Here is an 18,427-nt window from a genome sequence, read left to right on the forward strand (position 1 = left end):
AATGCCAGAACAGAAATGCTTGAGGGAGTATTGGTGCCCCTTTACACACAGAGGCTACGTCTACACGTGAAGCCAACATCGAAATAGCTTATTTCGATATAGCAACATCGAAATAGGCTATTTCGATGAATAACGTCTACACGTCCTCCAGGGCTGGCAACGTCGATGTTCAACTTCGACGTTGCGCGGCACCACATCGAAATAGGCGCTGCGAGGGTATGTCTACACGCCAAAGTAGCACACATCGAAATAAGGGTGCCAGGCACAGCTGCAGGTCACAGGGCGGACTCAACAGCAAGCCGCTTCCTTAAAGGGCCCCTCCCAGACACAGTTGCACTAAACAACACAAGATCCACAGAGCCGACAACTGGTTGCAGACCCTGTGCCTGCAGCATGGATCCCCAGCTGCCGCAGCAGCAGCCAGAAGCCCTGGGCTAAGGGCTGCTGCCCACGGTGATCATAGAGCCCCGCAGGGGCTGGAGAGAGAGCATCTCTCAACCCCCCAGCTGATGGCCGCCATGGAGGACCCGGCAATTTCGACGTTGCGGGACGCGGATCGTCTACACGGTCCCTACTTCGACGTTGAATGTCGAAGTAGGGCGCTATTCCAATCCCCTCATGAGGTTAGCGACTTCGACGTCTCGCCGCCTAACGTCGAAGTTAACTTCGAAATAGCGCCCGACGCGTGTAGCCGCGACAGGCGCTATTTCGAAGTTAGTGCCGCTACTTCGAAGTAGCGTGCACGTGTAGACACAGCTAGAGAGAGCTGCATTTAAGCACGTTATACCCTTCTGATAGCCCAGAAAAGACAAGGGGGTCTATCTATCTGGACAACATCAGGATTATTCCTATCCTGACTGTTTTTACATTACATTACACAATACATTTGTCTGCACCTGAGTTTTGGATTTTTTTTTTAATGGAGTTCACATTTTTATTACAGGATTCAGATTTTTAAATACAACTTCCATTGTTAAGAAGCTCACAAGCACCACATAAAACATACAAGAATTTTATTCATACTATAACTCTGTCCCATCATCCATATCAAATATTACAATAATCTTCAAAGAAATAGAATGTTCCCCTTACATCAAAGGAATTTTGCTGCTAAATAGTTACATGTCTTTTCAGATTGTTTACAACAGAATTGTAATTCAAATCTGATTTTCATTACCTTGAAAGATTCATAGCAAAGTATCTGTTTTGTATGTGTGTTATTGAACCCTTAACAATAATGCTGAAATATTTCCTGCATTATATGCCAAACACTCACAAATATTTACCAATATAGCAGCAGAAACACAAGAGATAAAACGGCATATATGAGCGGCAACCTTTAAAATTCTTTTCACAGAATAGGAAAATACAAAAATGGTTAAGCAAATTATGAGTTTTTTATATAAATGTATGTGTCTGATGGATTTTTGTCTCTTTTCATGTTTGTCATGAAATTGCAAGTAGGAAAACAAACCATTTTGAATGGTCACATTTAATAATTCATGCACAAAGCAGTATCATAATAAATAACAGTAATAAACAGAACTTACTAGGACCACTAAAACATACTGAAATAAATTAAATATCTTAAGATTATGATAGGCCTGATCCTGATGTCCATGGATTTATGCAGCTCAGTGAAGATTTCTCTGAGGATTGTAGTGATGAGCCTCAGGAGTCTTCTTAGTTTTTCAGTCATGGTTAATAGCCATACACTGATTTTAAAAGGTTCCATCTGCCTCATTTAATTTGTAATTTCAGCATATAAAGAAAGCTATGAAAAATTCTTACTGTCATCAAACAGGCGGATGGTTTAATAAAAAGAGAAATATGGCTTTACCATAACAATAAAAACAAAGCAGATAGGTGCATGTTTATGGTAGTTGGATACATACTTTGCTCTAGTGTCAGAGTTTTCCTCCAATGGAAAAATTCTCTGAAGAAATTATTTGAAATGTGAAAATCTTGGCAGGGCGCTGCAGTGTTCCCTCTAATTTTTCCATCCATGTGCACAATGAATTTTGTTATGTGCACTAAGGCATGTGCAGATGTGCACCCCCAGTAGAAACCCATGCTGCCCACTCTGGGTGGCCGTGGGTGCTCTGCTAATCAGGGAGGCAGCACCTGAATCTCTTCTGGGCAACCTCCCAAGCTTTCAGTTTCCAGGTAATACTGGGCTGCAGAGCAGGAGAAGGCCTGGTGCTGTAAAAAGTCCAACACAAGACTACTCCTGTGCCTTTGCAGAGACCCAGAAAAGTCAGTGGGGCTGTTCCCACATGCCTGGATCAAAGCACATGCACAGCACTAGTCTTTTTAACAAGAGGAAGCATAGTAAATTCAGGGATGAATCATTTTGAAGAATATGTCTGGCTTGCAAAAAACCTTGATCATGCACAAAAGCAAAGGTATTTTGCTACAGTAAATGGGCTGTACATCAACTATTTTTCGTACCAAACTGCCATTGAATACTTTTATGTGCTTCTAGCATGATCTCTCAACCTCTTTATATATTATTAGGAGAAACTGATAATGATATTTTGGGGGTATCAAATGATGCTTCAGAGGTTTTAGGACCTGTTCCAAAGCCCAAGAAAGTTCAACAGAAAAGCTTCTTAGCTTTGGCTCAAGCTCATAGTTAAAGAGGCTCAGGGTAATCCACTTTGGCAATCAATGGCTACACACACTCTCTCTCTCTCTCTCTCTCCTTCCTTGAAATCTTCAAGTTCAAAACTGAATTGGAGCTTGGCCAATTTTTGACTCCAGTGGCTTCAAATAAGTTGCCTCTGGAACAAATCTGGGCCAGTAGGTTTAATAGCCAAAATGATCCAAGGTTTGCCTCTTTTTTTGGTGCATTGGAATGATCAAAATCTTATTCTTGTCCTTTCCTTTAGATTATGCACTCATCCATTGTTATTGTGGTGGTGTAAACCTTCCATCCATATCAAGGGAAGAGCATTTTAAAGTGATGGGCCTGGAGAGATATATTCATTAACGAAGTTTGACAAAAGATGGATAGGACTAACTTTTGGGAGAATGAGCTAAGATAAATGGAGAAATAGAGACTCAGATGCACTTCTAAGTAGTTAAAAATCCACAATGAAAGGGTAACACATAACAATCTAACCTGGAAGCTGAAAACCTAATAATTCATAAACATTCCTAAAAGCTAGTCTTATCCAACTGGTTGTCATCCTACTTTAATGATACATAACATCAGAATTTATATCCAGTGCATCAGACATAGACAGAAAAAGACACACAAAATGCACACTTTTTTCCTCTTCATGAAGCTATTGAGCTGCACAGGTCAAATTTAAGTGCACAGGGTCACACAAAGGCAGCATTCCAAATGGAACGACTTAGACTGTAAGAGAAATGAAACTGTTGTATCTCTGAATGTTTCTCTTGAGGATTTCAGAACAAGGGCCAAGCACTCGTTCAAAGCGGGGACGATCCAGCTTTACACACTTCAGTGGCCCACGTGCTACGACAGTGGCTGCCCTGGGACGATTGAGCAGCAGTGCTATCTCCCCTAGAAGCAGAAATAAAAATACTGTCACATATTTTCTGTTTCCTTTTGTTCCATGTGCACGATAGCTATCATACATTCCTTAACAAATATCTCGTACTTAATATAATTCAGTAGCAGGTACTGTGCGTTATACGTATTTGTGCCATTTATAATTATTCAGAAGTCTAACAGTCATACACTTTCAATGATTCTCGTTTACACCACTGCAGGTCCAGGATAATACCATCTCCAATGATGTTACTCAGGATTAACACCAGAATAGAGGAAAGATCTAACTAGCTATCTGCTTGTTGTTGATAGAACCATATAAAACTACTTTTGAAAGAGACTAATTATATTCTACATATCTTTCCAAAAGCTGTTTTATTTTATTTCACTGAAATTTTCTTACCAAAATAGTCTGAGGGACCAAGTCTTCCAACTTCTACATACTCCTCATTATCAGATCTGCGCTGAAGAACAGAAGCTGTGCCCTAGAAAACATAATTAAAAATGTGAACCGTTGCATCCATTTGCTTGACTATGACAAACTAAGCTTGCAAAACAAATTTAGATCCCGAGCCATGTTCCTAGAATGCTGGGTATAAAGAAATGGCAATCCCGATCAGCATTATTCACATTTTAATGGAAGTAACAAAGAAGAAAAAATTCAATAATACTGCATGGCTGGATACACTTTTACGAGTGGAAAAGTAACAGAGAGTAAGCCGTGCTAGTCTGTACTTGACTGCTTTTTTTTTTACGAGTGGAGCTATTGTACGTGTGGAGCTCTTACTGAAATCATTAGGAGCAAGATCAGATCGTGTAGTGCTGTCCTTAACCACTGCAACAGTGACTTGCATAAATATACAATCTACTATTCACAGATGTATTTTGGAATGAATGCAGGGCCTTGTGAAGGGTGCTGGACTGACAGACTTGAAGGCTGACATCCTCTGAACAGACAGCAAGAGAGTAACCCTACAACTCTGTTTAGCACGGAGAGCATTTCAGTCCTCATGCCTGCTCTGTCACTGGGTCTGTGTTGAGACTTTCAACAAGGGACCAGCTGTGCAGCACTGAGCTAGGTCCACCAAACTCAGTTCACACGAAACCACCAAACACCCACTGTGTCGTAATAATGCTCGATCTAACTTAAAATACCTATCCACTGGAAATTTAAGAGGTAAAAATCTCTATATTGGTTGACTCTTTCTCATCCCCTCCTACCCCCCCGGTAAGGACTTGACCAATGCCAGATGAGAGAATTTGCCATACCACAGGAGGTCAGTATTGTCTGGAAGCATTATCAACACTTTCACTGCTTAGTCAGCTCTTAGAAGACAGTTAGGAGTAAATTAGCACTAAATAACAGCACAGAACACTGACAGCCAGGGTTGGGGGCTGTAAACAAACTTATGGAACCATGGGAAACTTGGCCACACTTGTGATAAATGGACATACAGCTAACTAAAATCATGATGGATTACAGATGTTGCCAGACAAGAAAATTCCGGATTAGAGAGGTTCAACCTGTAATTCATTAGAAACCCCATAATTTGTCCAATAATTAGATGACCTATGTTTTAATAAAATTTGACTACAGGGGAGGGATTTCAAAGGCAACATCTATCACTCCAATCCCCATACCATATAATATTCCTCCCAGCAGTTAGATCTAGGCTTTGTTTACCCTACATAGTTTTTAGCAACACAGCCAAGTATAACAGGGTACAAGGATCCCTGAGCTCTGCACCCTATCCATGGCCAGGAGTGAGTCTCACTCAGCAGGTGGAGCAAAGGGTGTATTAGGCGACAGGGATACAGCGTGGCACAGACTCGTCAGTACAGCAACCAGAAGTAATCAGTCTGACCCATATTGGCGGGGAGGCCCCCCAGAGGGAACCGCAGTATGTAATAATGTATGTAAAATAAGTAAAGTAAATACATTGTTCCTTATCTACACTACAAGTTAACAATTGTGCTAGTTATTGCCTGTTAGTTAACACATTAAAACACAGTTACAATCTGTAGCACAGACGAGCCTTCGAAGCTGTTCTTGGCACATATCAATACTTTTTCTTGAAGGAAATCTCATATTATTTTTAATGTACACCACAAAGTTCTCATGGATGAAATAAAGCGGGTATGTCTAGCTTCAAGCCACCTATTCTTTTGTAGTAACGAAAAAAGGACTGACAGAGGAACATTTAAGCCTATGCTATAAAAATACAATGCAAAAGGGCAAGGCAGAGAGGAAATATATTTATTTTCATTTGAAATAAATAAAAAAATTAAAATAAGTGATGCAGAGACACAATAATTTGAGACAAGAATTATGATGATACTGCAAAGACCGTGCAGGGGCAAAGGAAGCTTTGTAACCTAAATGTGGATCATCCATAATAGACACTTGATCTGAATCTGTAACGTTTCCATCCTTTCCAAATCACTCCCAACAGACAACAATGGGCCTTATTATAAGTGGACAGAACATGAATAAATAGGTTTATGTTTTCCCTTTTGGAAAAATAATACTTGGAGCCAAATCCTGCCCTAGTCAGGGCAGGGAAGGGGAACAGACTCACTGTCTGGTGTGTCTCATACTAGAAGGGTTCTGCTCGCCAGGGGAGGAGTCACAGGGTACCACCAGTTGCTAACACATTTTGCTGCTACTTCAATCAACAGGCTGACTAGTGCTTGTTGCTGAGTGCAACCTAGTTGCCAGTTGGCTCTTGGGTGCATTAGACCCAGAACTGCAGACTATTTCCACACACACACACTCCCCAAACACACAATAAAACCCAGCCTGTTAGCCAGTTCCCGCAGCTCTGCGAGCAGCTCCTTGTTTTCATGGAGGGAAGAGGCTACCATTGGACTGGATTTAGGGCCCAATCATACAAGCTGCTGAGCATTCCCCAATTCTCATTGGCTTTGACGGGAGTTGAGGGCACACAGCACCTTATAGGACCTTAGTCCTTGTGTTTTATTCAAATGGATTACAAACGGGAACAGAAATATATGACTAGTTAATCACTGATCTTTGTTTCACTGGGGTAGTACAGCACAGTAACAACAAACAGCAATGGAATACTCGGCATTATGTAAAAGATTATCATAACTTGCCTTCCTCTGAACAAGTGCTGCACAGATAAGGAAATGTCATGCACCTTTGTCTTGCATCATGCCTTATTTCACAATAGGTTTCTTTTTTAAAAGCCCATATGCATCTTAAATGCTTAGCTATTCACTAAGTTAAATTATAACCTTATCCTTTATATAGTGCACAAAGCAGAAGGCAAATCTTGTTACTAACCATGCCAGGAACCATATGTAAATATTCAATAAGGTTTGAGCATTACTTCTCAGGTCTCCAGCACATTGCTGTTTGTCATTTATCAAATCAATCCAGCACATTAAAAGTTATGGTCTCCCCTATTGCTTCTTTCCCAGTAACATCGGCTTAGTATAAATGACTAGGCTGCCCTGTTGATCATGTTCTCTTGGTCATCACGATTTACCATGCTAAACACTTGCTTCGACGGTATTTTCAAAAAAAGAAAAAAATCTACAAGTAAAATTCTGGTCCCAGTGAAGTCAATTGCAAAACTCTCCTTGGTTTCAATAAGCCAGGCAGGCTTTCACCTCTGAGGAGAAGACATGATGCAGACATGACATTCATAAGCATGCTATAGAGCAGTGGTGGGCAACCTGCAGCCCACTGGGGTTCTATGTGTGTGCCAGCCCAGCCAACGGGGTTGGTGGGTAATTGCCCTGGGGCAGGGAGTTTCAAAGGGGCTCAGAATTCCAGCCACCACTGCTGTTACTTTGGCAGCAGTGGCATTTAAAGCTACAGACCCCTATAAATTACCACTGCGGTGCTCCTGCGCACGCCTGTGCAGGGAGAAGGGAGCCAGCACCACAGTCGGGGTGATGCTGAGGGCTGAATTCCATAGGCCCCGCCCCTTCAGCCCTTGGCCTCTCCCTTTCAGGGCATGGAGCTAGCCCCCACTCCCACCTTGCCCCCGGGGCTGGCAGCAGCTTTTGGCACTGCTGTGCGTGGCCCACGAGACATTTTATTTATCATTGCTCACTGGCAGGGTTACCAGAGTCTGCTGGTTTTTGTGCACACAGATTTTTTTCCCTACAAGTATTACAGGCACATAAAGCAAGAGCACATGAAGTTCTCAGCACTGTGAGAGCCATGCACGCCCTCTGCACCCAGTCAAAGTGCTGCTGCAGTTCCATCCATACTCCCTGGAAATTCTAAGTGCACAAGTGCTGTTAGCAAAATTACCGTCTCCCAGGAAACTGTCTCGGTTACAACAATCTTGCAGCCCACTGAGATAAAGGAAGACCACTCATGAAGCCCACTTGCTAGCTGAAGTTGCATCTCACAGGTATAGAAACTTCTTGCCTATGTAAGGGCAACTGAAACAGGCAAGAGCCTGTGGGATCAGCGTCCATACTGTTTTTAAATAAGTCAGGCTTGGACTCAGTGTTTTGTCCGTCAAAACACAGCTGTGCACATAAAACTGCTGGCAGGAAATTTAGGGCTACCCACTGAGGTAAATGGAGAGGAGGCTAAATACACCAAAGCAGTCTGGTAATTTGTCAGTTTCCAGCAAAAATTCTTTATTCTCGATATAACTAAGCCCTTTAGCCAAAGCCACTGTTTTCCAAGCCTTTGAAGTACACTTGTAAGGGGCTGGAAATGCAGTATACGTACTCCCATGTTCTTCACCCCACAGGCTATGGTAGCCCTCTCAATGTGCCTGCGTGTGTGTGCGTGTGTGTACATACACACAGAATGCTTTATCCTCCGGACTAACCAATGGGAACAGAATAACTCCTTTCTCACTAAAGCTGCGTCTACACGTGCACGCTACTTCGAAGTAGCGGCAGTAACTTCGAAATAGCGCCCGTCGCGGCTACACGTGTTGGGCGCTATTTCGAAGTTGAAATCGACAGGCGGCGAGACGTCGAAGTCGCTAACCCCATGAGGGGATGGGAATAGCGCCCTACTTCGACGTTCAACATCGAAGTAGGGACGTGTAGACGATCCGCGTCCCGCAACATCGAAATAGCGGGGTCCTCCATGGCGGCCATCAGCTGGGGGGTTGAGAGATACTCTCTCTCCAGCCCTTGCAGGGCTCTGTGGTCACCGTGTGCAGCAGCCCTTAGCCCAGGGCTTCTGGCTGCTGCTGCTGCAGCTGGGGGTCCGTGCTGCATATACAGGGTCTGCAACTAGTTGTTGGCTCTGTGTATCTTGCACTGTTTAATGAAAGTGTGTCTGGGAGGGGCCCTTTAAGGAAGCGACTTGCTGTTGAGTCCGCCCCGTGACCCCGTCTGCAGCTGTGCCTGGCTCCCTTATTTCGATGTGTGCTACTTTGGCGTGTAGACGTTCCCTCGCAGCGCCTATTTCGATGTTGGGCTGAGCAACGTCGAAGTTGAACATCGACGTTGCCGGCCCTGGAGGACGTGTAGACGTTATTCATCGAAATAGGCTATTTCGATGTCGCTACTTCGAAATTAGCTATTTCGATGTAGCGTGCACGTGTAGACGTAGCCTAAGTGTCGCATCAGCGGCAGGCTCTGGGCCCACCTCTGCATTTCTTTAGCACCCAGTTAGCTCTGAAAGACACGCAAATCAGCCACCATGGTGACTTCCAGCCTCTGTGCTCCTCTCACTAGCCCAAGTTCCAACTCGAAGAATAGCAAAGCCCTTACTCCTCCAACTAAGTGTCTCTCTGAAATCAAAGTCTCTGCTCTTTTTCCCACTGCATTTTTTTCAAAATGTATTAACAAATGAAAACAAAATGAGAAGAGTAGGGACACTCCCTGTTATAGTACCCAACTACCCATCCCGAAATAATGGCAATACCAAGGGGTACCACTTCCATCTCTCCTGGTATTACCTTTTATGGGCTTTCGTGAATATTGTTAATATTTTGGATTGGCTTCATGTGATATAAAACTTCAATAAGTCAAGAATTCTCTGAAGCAATTTCTTCCACTGTTCTGTTGCTGTCTGCATTTTTAGGAACACCGTGGTATCTGCTAGAGAAGCACAGATGTGTCTGGGCTCCACAATAAACAACTTGGCAGGATAAAGCATATTCCAGATACATATTTTTCCACTCTTGTTTTAACAGTCGCATATGTTCTTCCTAGTGCTCAGCAAAAAACAGGTCTATCAGAGAGTCAAAGAAGTTTCCTGAAAGCCTGACACCAGCACTCAGCTGTAAGACCTGATTCGCCTCTTTCTGCGCACTCCACACATACATGCTTGGGCTAGTGTCAGAGGGCACTCCCCGGGGACACTAGCAATAGCAAAAAGAAGAGGGTGTTTATAATTATCCCCCATTTTGCATTATGAATATTGCAGTAGCTTTTTTCACCAGGAACTTACTCTGCTTTGACTCTGAAAGTGTCTAATTGTACATGTGTAATAGGCACAATATAGACATTAAATAAATCATAAAAAACCCACAGTGCTTTAGGCTCTATAAGTTATTGTAAATTAAGTCAATAATATCAGAGTTAATTAGGTATGAGCCCCCCCAACTTCCACCTTCACCCAAGTTTTCACAGCCGTACTTCATCCTAACTTACATTTTGGACATTCACATTATGATTTCTCAGCTGTCTAAATCCAGTGAGCTTAGCTTTCAGGACCATTCTTGGGCATGTGCAGCTGTGTAAGGCTCTACTACACCTATGGGCGTGGAGGGGGCATAGGGGGTGGTGGTGCCCGTCCTCAGCTATGTAGGGAGCCAGCACTGCTAGGGATGATCCTGCTAGCTCTGCAACCCTGACTCCCAACAGAAGTCCTCACCCCCATGACCAGTGCTACTGGTCCCAACCCTGGGAAACAGGACCATTTCCTGAGGGGTGTTCAGAGAACCTATGTGCCCTCTCCTCTCACAAAGCATTTGATCTCAATGGGCAAACACTTCCCAGCATTTTGCAGGACTCGGGGGTGCGTGGACAGCTCTGTGGGGAAACTCATGTGTGATCCAAGTTTTGCAGGATCCAGACCTTTAACGATGTTCACTTTAAAACAGTATCTTGTAAAACGATAGCTATTTCAGCTGCCTCCACTGCGGAGCAAAACCTTTAGCACAGACATTTTAACCATCAAGGGGAAATTTGTCACCATTTAATCAGTATTTTGTGATGATACCAAACGGAAGGCAGACAGGTGTGTCTCCTCACCACAGAAGTTTGGTAGTGACATGATAAATCTTTAGTGGATCTAGGAATTTTCTCATTCAGGCATGGAGGGGGGTTTCTGTCTTCCCAGTAACTGATATCATTAACCTCCTCTCCTCCTCTCCATATAAATACAGGCATCTTATTGCAAAAACAACAAGAGTAACCATTCTCAAAGCAAAGTGCCATTACCATCCACCATCATCACCCGCACACCTCGTCACTCCGGTTGTAACAGTTCAGTGGCAGCAGTGAGTAATATTTAAGGGAACAAGCAATTTGCTTTGCAATAATATATGACTTAGATATGGGGCCATGATTTAAGATGTAAAAAGTACATTAAATTTTATAATCCAGGAGCTTCCATTCTCTCCAGACAAATGAGTTCCTGACTGATGTTTTACTTTCTAACCAGAGGAACAGCACAGAACGTTAACCACACATATTGTGCACCTGGGATCAAGGCACCTCTGTACCACTGATAGGGCTTCATCTTTTATATTCCTTATACACCTGAGTCACTTTACTTGTAGGAGTGGTCCCTCTGTCTTCAACAGGACCCTTGATAAGAATCAAATGACTCATCTATACGATCAGGTGAATTAACTGCGGCAGAATCTTTATATTTTGATATTCTGTTCACATTTGGCCTAATCCAAAGTCTAATGGTTGATAGGCATGCTTCTGCTGACCGCAGTGTTAATAAAGTGCATTAGTTAAGGCCTATTAATGCTGGGAGAATCTTTACTAAAAATCACTGGTATGGAGTTATTGCTTTTCAGATTTGTCTGTCCTGAGGCATGATCAATACAATACAACCGGTTTAAAAAAAAGTAGGAAAGAGAAATTAATGTAGTAATAAAGCTGGCAATTACAGGGCAATTTAAAATGTGTTACAGTTTTTGACAGACATAAACTCTGACAAATCTAGTGTAAAAGTATAATTAGGCAGGACAAAAAAGAATTTGAAGAGCTACTAGTCAAAACTAACAGCAATTTTTTTAAAGTACAGCAGAAGAAGAAAATCCACCATACAGTCAATGGGGCCACCGGCCAAACAAAGTGCTAAAAGAGCACACAAGGAAAATAAGGCCATTGCAGAGAAGCTAAAAGAATTCTTTGCAATAGTCTTCACTGCAGAGGACGTGAGGGAGAGTGCCACATATTAGCAGTTCTTTTTTCTAGGTGACAAATCTGAGGAACTCTCCCAGACTGAGTTGTCAATAGAGGAGGTTTTGGAAAAAAACTGATAAATTAAACAGAAAGGCTGTGTCAAGGCTACATTCCTTCTTAAGAAGGGGAATGCAAATACAGCTGATCAGAAATACAAATGGGGCACTGATTTACATACCGAGTGCCCCATTTGCATAATGGCAGCCACTTACTGTTCCAGAAGTGCTGTTTTTGGGAAAAAAACAGCAGTGTAGACAGGGGTTGCTCAAAAGGAAAACCCATTTTTGAAAACACCTTTCTTCCTGAATATAGGAGGAAGAAGGGTACTTTCAAAAGCAGGCTTTCCTTTCAAATGAACCCTGTCTACACTGCATGTTTTTTTACAAAAACAGCACTTTTGTAACAGTGACTGGCTGCCGTTATACAAATAAGGCACACAATATGTAAATCAGCAACTCATTTGCATTTCCAATCAGCCGTATTTTCATTCCCCTGCCGAAAAGGGAATGTAATGTAGATGCGGCCTAATTGTGGACAAGGGTGATCTAGTGGATATAGTGTACTTAGATTTTCAGAAAGCTTTTGACAAGGGTCCTCACCAAAAGCTCTTAAGCAAAGTCATCAGTCATGGAAAAAGAGAGGACAACTTTTCATGGGTTAGTAACTGGTTAAAAAAAATAGAAAACAATGGGAAAGAATAAATGGTCAGTTTTCAGAATGGAAAGAGGTAAAAGTGGTATCCCCCAGGGGAATCTGTGCTGTTCAACATATTCATAAATGATCTGGGGAAAAGGATAAATGGCAAGTTAGCAAAATTTGCAGGCAGCAGAAAATTTCTCATGATAGTTAGGCCCAAAGCAAATGGTGAAGAGTTACAAAAGAATCTCACAAAACTGGGTGACCGGGCAACAAAATGGCAGATGAAATGCTATACTTTGATAAATGCAGAACAAGGCATAATGGAAAACATAATCCCCAATACACATACAAAATGATAATGTCTAAATAAGCTATTTCCACTCAAGAAAGAAATCTTGGAGTCATTGTGTATAACATCCACAAAATGTACAGAGAAAGTCCAAAAAGGAAACAGAATGCTATGAACCATTAGGAAACGGGCAGATAATAAGACAGACAATACATTAATGCCAGTGTATAAATCCACAGTATGCTCATGCCTGGAATACTGTATGGCATTCTGGTCACCCCATTTGAAAAATGATATAATAGAATTGGAGAAGAAACAGAGAAGGCCAACAAAAATGATTCAGGATATGGAACCGCTTCTACATCTAGAGACATTAAAAAGTCAAACTTTTCTGCTTGAAAAAGAGATGACTTAAGAGGGGATATGATAGAGGTCTATACAATTGTGACAGCTTTGTGGAAAGTGAATAAGAAACTATTAACAACTACCTTCAAGTAACTGAAGAATTAGAGGCCACCCCGTCTATATGAACAGACAGAGGGTTTAAAACAAAGAAAAGCAAGTACTTCTTCACACAGCACACAGTCAACCTGAGGATGTTGTAAAGACCAGAAACTATAACAGGGGTTAAAAAGGTGTATGAGTTCATGGAGGATGGGTCCATCAGTGGCTGTTAGCCAGGATTACTAAGGTAGTATCTCATAAACTTATACTTATTTCAGTGTCCTTCACAGTGGAATACCATGCTCTGAGTGTCCCTAGCCTGTCTGCCAGAAGGTGGGAGTACACAGCAAGGGAAGGGAGCACCTGGCACTAGGTGTCAGAAGGCAGGATACTGGGCTAGATGGGCCATTGGTCTGGCCCAGCATGGCCAGTCTTATACTGAACCGACCCACTATGCCCAGTCTGATATTCTTGCAATTCTGGCTCCCAACTCCACTTGTGCTAGGATAAATTTCACTTAAACTTTTTAAAACCTAGCTCTTCAGGTTTTATGTTGAGGAAGTGAAGTAGCTGAAATACACCACCCACACCCCAAACCAGCACCTGGTAGTAAAGCTGCACCTCGAGAAAAACTGCTATGCAGCCTAACCATGCCAGCCCAGGCATGCCCCTACACCAAATGTTAGGGCCATTGGCTTTGCATAAATGCGGCTTCCTGACTACAACACCACTTTGCTTGCCAGTGTACACAGGGCAGGCACAGAGGTCCCATGGAAAAGCAGATCCCCTGCACTACCTCTTTGACAGTTCCTTATCCCTAACAGTTCTACTGCCTAGCTTTAGCAATGCAGAAGGCTTTATGTTGGTGAACTTCCTGCTTGCTTCTTACTCACTGAAATCAAGGGGAATTTACCAAAGTAAAAAGTGAGAAAAAATATCTCAGGATTTCACCAAGCGGAACAAATGCTGTGGCCAGCTGCTGGCCCATTCAGCTTGACAGATGTGTAGGAAGGTGGTGAACAAGTGACTCCTGGTCACTAGCTGTGAAGCAGCTGCATAACAGTTCCTTGAAAACTAATCTGCTGGAGGAAGCTTGCCAGTGTTCCCTCTACATTTTCCCATGGATGGAATAAATTTTGTTGCATGAACTGTCATATGTGTGGCTGTGCACCACCAATAGAAACACATGCTACCCTCCGTGGGCACTCTGCTAATCAGATGCGGGGGGAGGCACCTGAATCTCACCTGGGTGGCCACCAAAGTGCTCCGCTTACAGAGAACACCACTTGGCACTGACAACACTCCTGCAGGTTCTCCATGAACATGGGATCATTGATGTGCAGGGAGTCTGAAGGCTAAAGAGGCAGGGCAGCACGTGTCTCCCATTAACTCATCTATGTTGCTAAGATGCTATTGCTATAGTAGGGTAGGCTGTAAACTACAATATGTTATTTAATTTGGGATTCCAGGTTAAAGAGGAGATATAGGGCTGGGATTTTCAAATAATAAAAGCCAAATCATGCATAAATTCTAGCCATGGGTGACTAAATATTATTAGATGGATTTCCAGGTATTGGTGACATGCTGCAATTTTAATAGTCTCAGTGGGGTAGCCAGCTTAGTGTGTAGCTTCTCAAACAACAAGCATCCCTGTGGCACCTCACAGACTAACAAATTTATTAGGTCATTTATTAGATCAACTGTATTAGGTCAATTTTAATGAGTCAATAAAATATTTTTTAAATCTTTTTCTATCTTTCCACTCCTTGAAGTACGATGAAAAGTATTAGGTTGGACATATCCTACAGTTTGAGCCAGACAGGGAAATACACTGGAGGTGGTCAAACTGTGGGAACTACTAATTTACTACAGGATGTGTAATGGGGTCGAGTTTACCTCACTTTGAGCCAGATCCTGAAACTCCTTCTTTATACCTTCATTCATGTGAGATGAGGCTTAACAGGAAAATAAACGACAGTATCTCATTGCTTGCCTTTGACAAAGAACTGAGGTTCTGTGTGTATATATGCCCAATCCAACTTCTACTGGGCAAATCTCCCAGGCTCATTGTAAATAATGTGCTGTGAATTCAGTCTGCTCTTTTCAGACAATTTATGTTATCAGTGCTAGGAGGTATGGTAAATAATACTGGAAGGCTTTAGGCAGAATGTTAGAATGGTATCAGCTGCATTGCACACCACTGTGTTCAGCCATCTGGAAATGGGCATAAAACCTGGTCCTGCATTTTGCTTGGCATGTTTCTTTTTTTGAAAAAACTTTATGGTCTGTCTATTTCACTTCCCTTCACCTCACTAACACTGAATGGACTGATCCCTGAAAGGAGCTTCTGAATGGGAGAGTCATCTCTTGTGAATTTAGGAGCCCGCCTGTGGACTGCGCTTCCACTTACTGAGTACTAACAAGCATTGTCAGAGAACAGACCACAAAAGCGAGAATGGCTGGTGTGTGTACCATTTTTGTACCAATTTAGCTCTTTCAGGTAAGGGCATGATTTTCTGCTGAAGGAGTTAAATTGCTGCAACTCCTAGCATAGTTACACAGGTATAAAGCTTTTGCATACCAGCATAGCATATTCCCCTTTTGTTATAGGAATAAATTATACTGGAATCAGCAACCTTTCCAAGGCGAAGAGCTGAAATTTGACCTTTTGACCTCTATATGTGGTCCAAATGCTGGTGATACTTTTTAAAGTCACTAACTGTCCTACTTACAATAGCTTCATTAATAAATAAGGAAAGATGCAGCCCTTTACTGATTAGGTGGTGGTTAGTAGCACTACCTGGTCTTTTGTTTATCTACAGGCAGCATGCCTTTGCGCTAGCTCCTGGCTGCATGGGAAGAGGAAGAGCAGGGCCAAACTCCTGCCTCACATGCTGATGAAAATTGGCTCGTGTGTCATTCTCGGAACCCGTGCCAGAGGCTGGTGACCTCTGAATTATACCAACTTAAGTAGCATTGTACCAGTATAACTGAGTCTGCCCTAGGGAGGGTTGTATTGCTTTAACTATACCAGTATAGTTAGAGGTGCATGTTTTGTGTGTAGGTCAACCCTTACAGATGGGATTACAATGCTGAGCATTGCTATCTGGCTTGTGCAATTGTCACTGAGTCCCTTTTTGTGCTTGACTACCCCTTTGTTTTCATGGAAAGAATACTGGGAAGAGATCAAACTCACAAAGTGGAGAAACTAGCCTCAGCTCATCTAGTAACTATATATTTAAACAACAGGGTCTCTTCCACCCTGTTAAGGGAATCAGGAAAGCAAAGCAGCTGCTCCCATTTTCCCAGTTTTGAAGGCTTTTATGACCTGTTTGCTTCCCTCTGCACTATGCATCAGAAAGGAGCACATGCCTTGTGCATATGAGAGACAAAAAGACCTAGACTTTGTCTACAGTATAAGTTACTTGGGTATAATTCATGTCACACATGGGTGTGAATAAGCTACACCCTGGGCAAACTAAATTGTACCAACCTACATGCCAGTGTGCACAGCACTCTGGTGGTGGGAAAGCTCCTCACCCTGACACAGCTACCGCCTCTCACGGAGGCAGAAGCTATTAAGATGATGGGAGAGTTCTCTCATTGGCTCAAATTGTCTCCACCACAAGTGCTACACTGTCATAGCTGCGCAGCTGTGAGTGCTGTAGTCTTGACGTAGATGTAGTCTCCCTGTGCTACAGTGGTTTAACCACTGCACTATCAACTGCTCACCAGGCACAGCGGATTCCCTTGCTTTTTCACGTTTCGCTAATCCACTCTCCCCATAACTCAGACATTCAGACGGTAAGCCTCTCACCAGTTCTCAGTAACACGACACTGCATTACAGAAGTAGGATTACGTCTTTGCTAAACTATTGCAAGCTACTGAATGTTTACTAATAGGCTCTGGAGTTAATACCAGAAATGTACTGCACATGTGCTAAATAACACCTCAATTCAAATCACAGCAAAGTCAGCGTTTTCCATGGTAACTGGTTTGGGCTTGAACTGAACAAAGCGTATTTATCCGCAGAGCCATAGGCATATTACTTAATCACTTTTACTCTCTTAGTGGATAATTCACAAAATTAAATCATCTACCATATAAATCACCTTGTCATTATTCAAATTAAGGAAATTCAGGACGGTATAGTTCCTCTTCTAGGGCAACAAATACACTACAGTTTGAACCTCTCTAATCCAGCACTTTCTCATCAAACAACATCCATAGTCCAGCATGCTTTTAGTTATCTAGATATCCACTTATCATGGGTGTAGCCAAGTTTCCTGTGGTCTCCTGAAGTTTGTTTACAGCCACCAGTCCTGATGCTCAGCACTCTGTGCGTTATTTAGCTCTAATTTACCCCTAAATGTCTTCTAAGAGCCCAATATGCAGTGAATGTGTTGGTAATGCTGCTAGACAATATTGACCTTCCATAGTTCAGTACTGGTCAGGTTCCAAAGGTGCCAGACTAGAGAGATTCGACCTGTAGAAACATTGGCTGTCAGATAATTCCAGCAGATTCACAGTGATCTATCTGGAAATGTTTCAGGCATATTATTAAAATAATAATTTAATCATTTTAATGTTAATTTTAAAACTATAATTTCAGTTGTATTTGTCCAGTTCTGCAACCGTTACTCTCCTACCTTTACTGTCTTCACTTGTCTGTTATAATGTTCACTTACGTGAGTAAGGGCTACAAAATCAGGCCCCATGTTTGCATTGAAAAAACCCAATAACTCTTTTTGAGCTACGCTCATCAACTGAATTCTTCTCGTGGCACATTACAACAGATTGTAGATTATAGCTCTCAATATGCCAAAAAGGCAGCTGCTAAGTAACCGTAGCCTCTACCAACATTTTAAAAACCAGTCGGCTATTTTATGCAGTATCCATACAGACAGCTTTGCTAATTATGGGTCTGACAACGAGAAGCACAGAATGCTTTCAAATACCACTGATTTCAAAGGGATTTGAAGACACTCAAGAGCTGGCAGGATTAAGCCCTGAAAATTCCCCTAATGTTGAAAGAATTCAATAGATGGCATTAGAGTAATAAAGGAAGCACTGTGCTTCCCATACACTTGTCTTTACAGAGCAATGGTTCAGAGGGGACTTTTATATTGTCAATACAATTGCACAGACATTATAT

The 18,427-nt window shown here is 42.4% G+C and overlaps 1 protein-coding gene across 1 annotated transcript in view; it reads right to left on the minus strand.

Moving 5' to 3' along the window:
- Positions 1–903: 903 nt before the first annotated feature.
- PRKAR1B (protein kinase cAMP-dependent type I regulatory subunit beta) overlaps positions 904–18,427 on the minus strand; it is a 147,069-nt gene continuing 129,545 nt past the window's right edge. The window contains exons 10-11 of the mRNA XM_075010192.1: positions 3,924–4,005; positions 904–3,532 (exon numbers count right to left, since the gene is read on the minus strand). Coding sequence (XP_074866293.1) covers positions 3,360–3,532; positions 3,924–4,005 — 255 coding nt within the window. The 3' untranslated portion in view covers positions 904–3,359. The remainder of the gene's footprint in view (positions 3,533–3,923; positions 4,006–18,427) is intronic.

This window comes from Carettochelys insculpta, chromosome 16 (genome assembly GCF_033958435.1).
Source record: "Carettochelys insculpta isolate YL-2023 chromosome 16, ASM3395843v1, whole genome shotgun sequence".
In the NCBI taxonomy this organism is placed as follows: Eukaryota; Metazoa; Chordata; order Testudines; family Carettochelyidae; genus Carettochelys; species Carettochelys insculpta.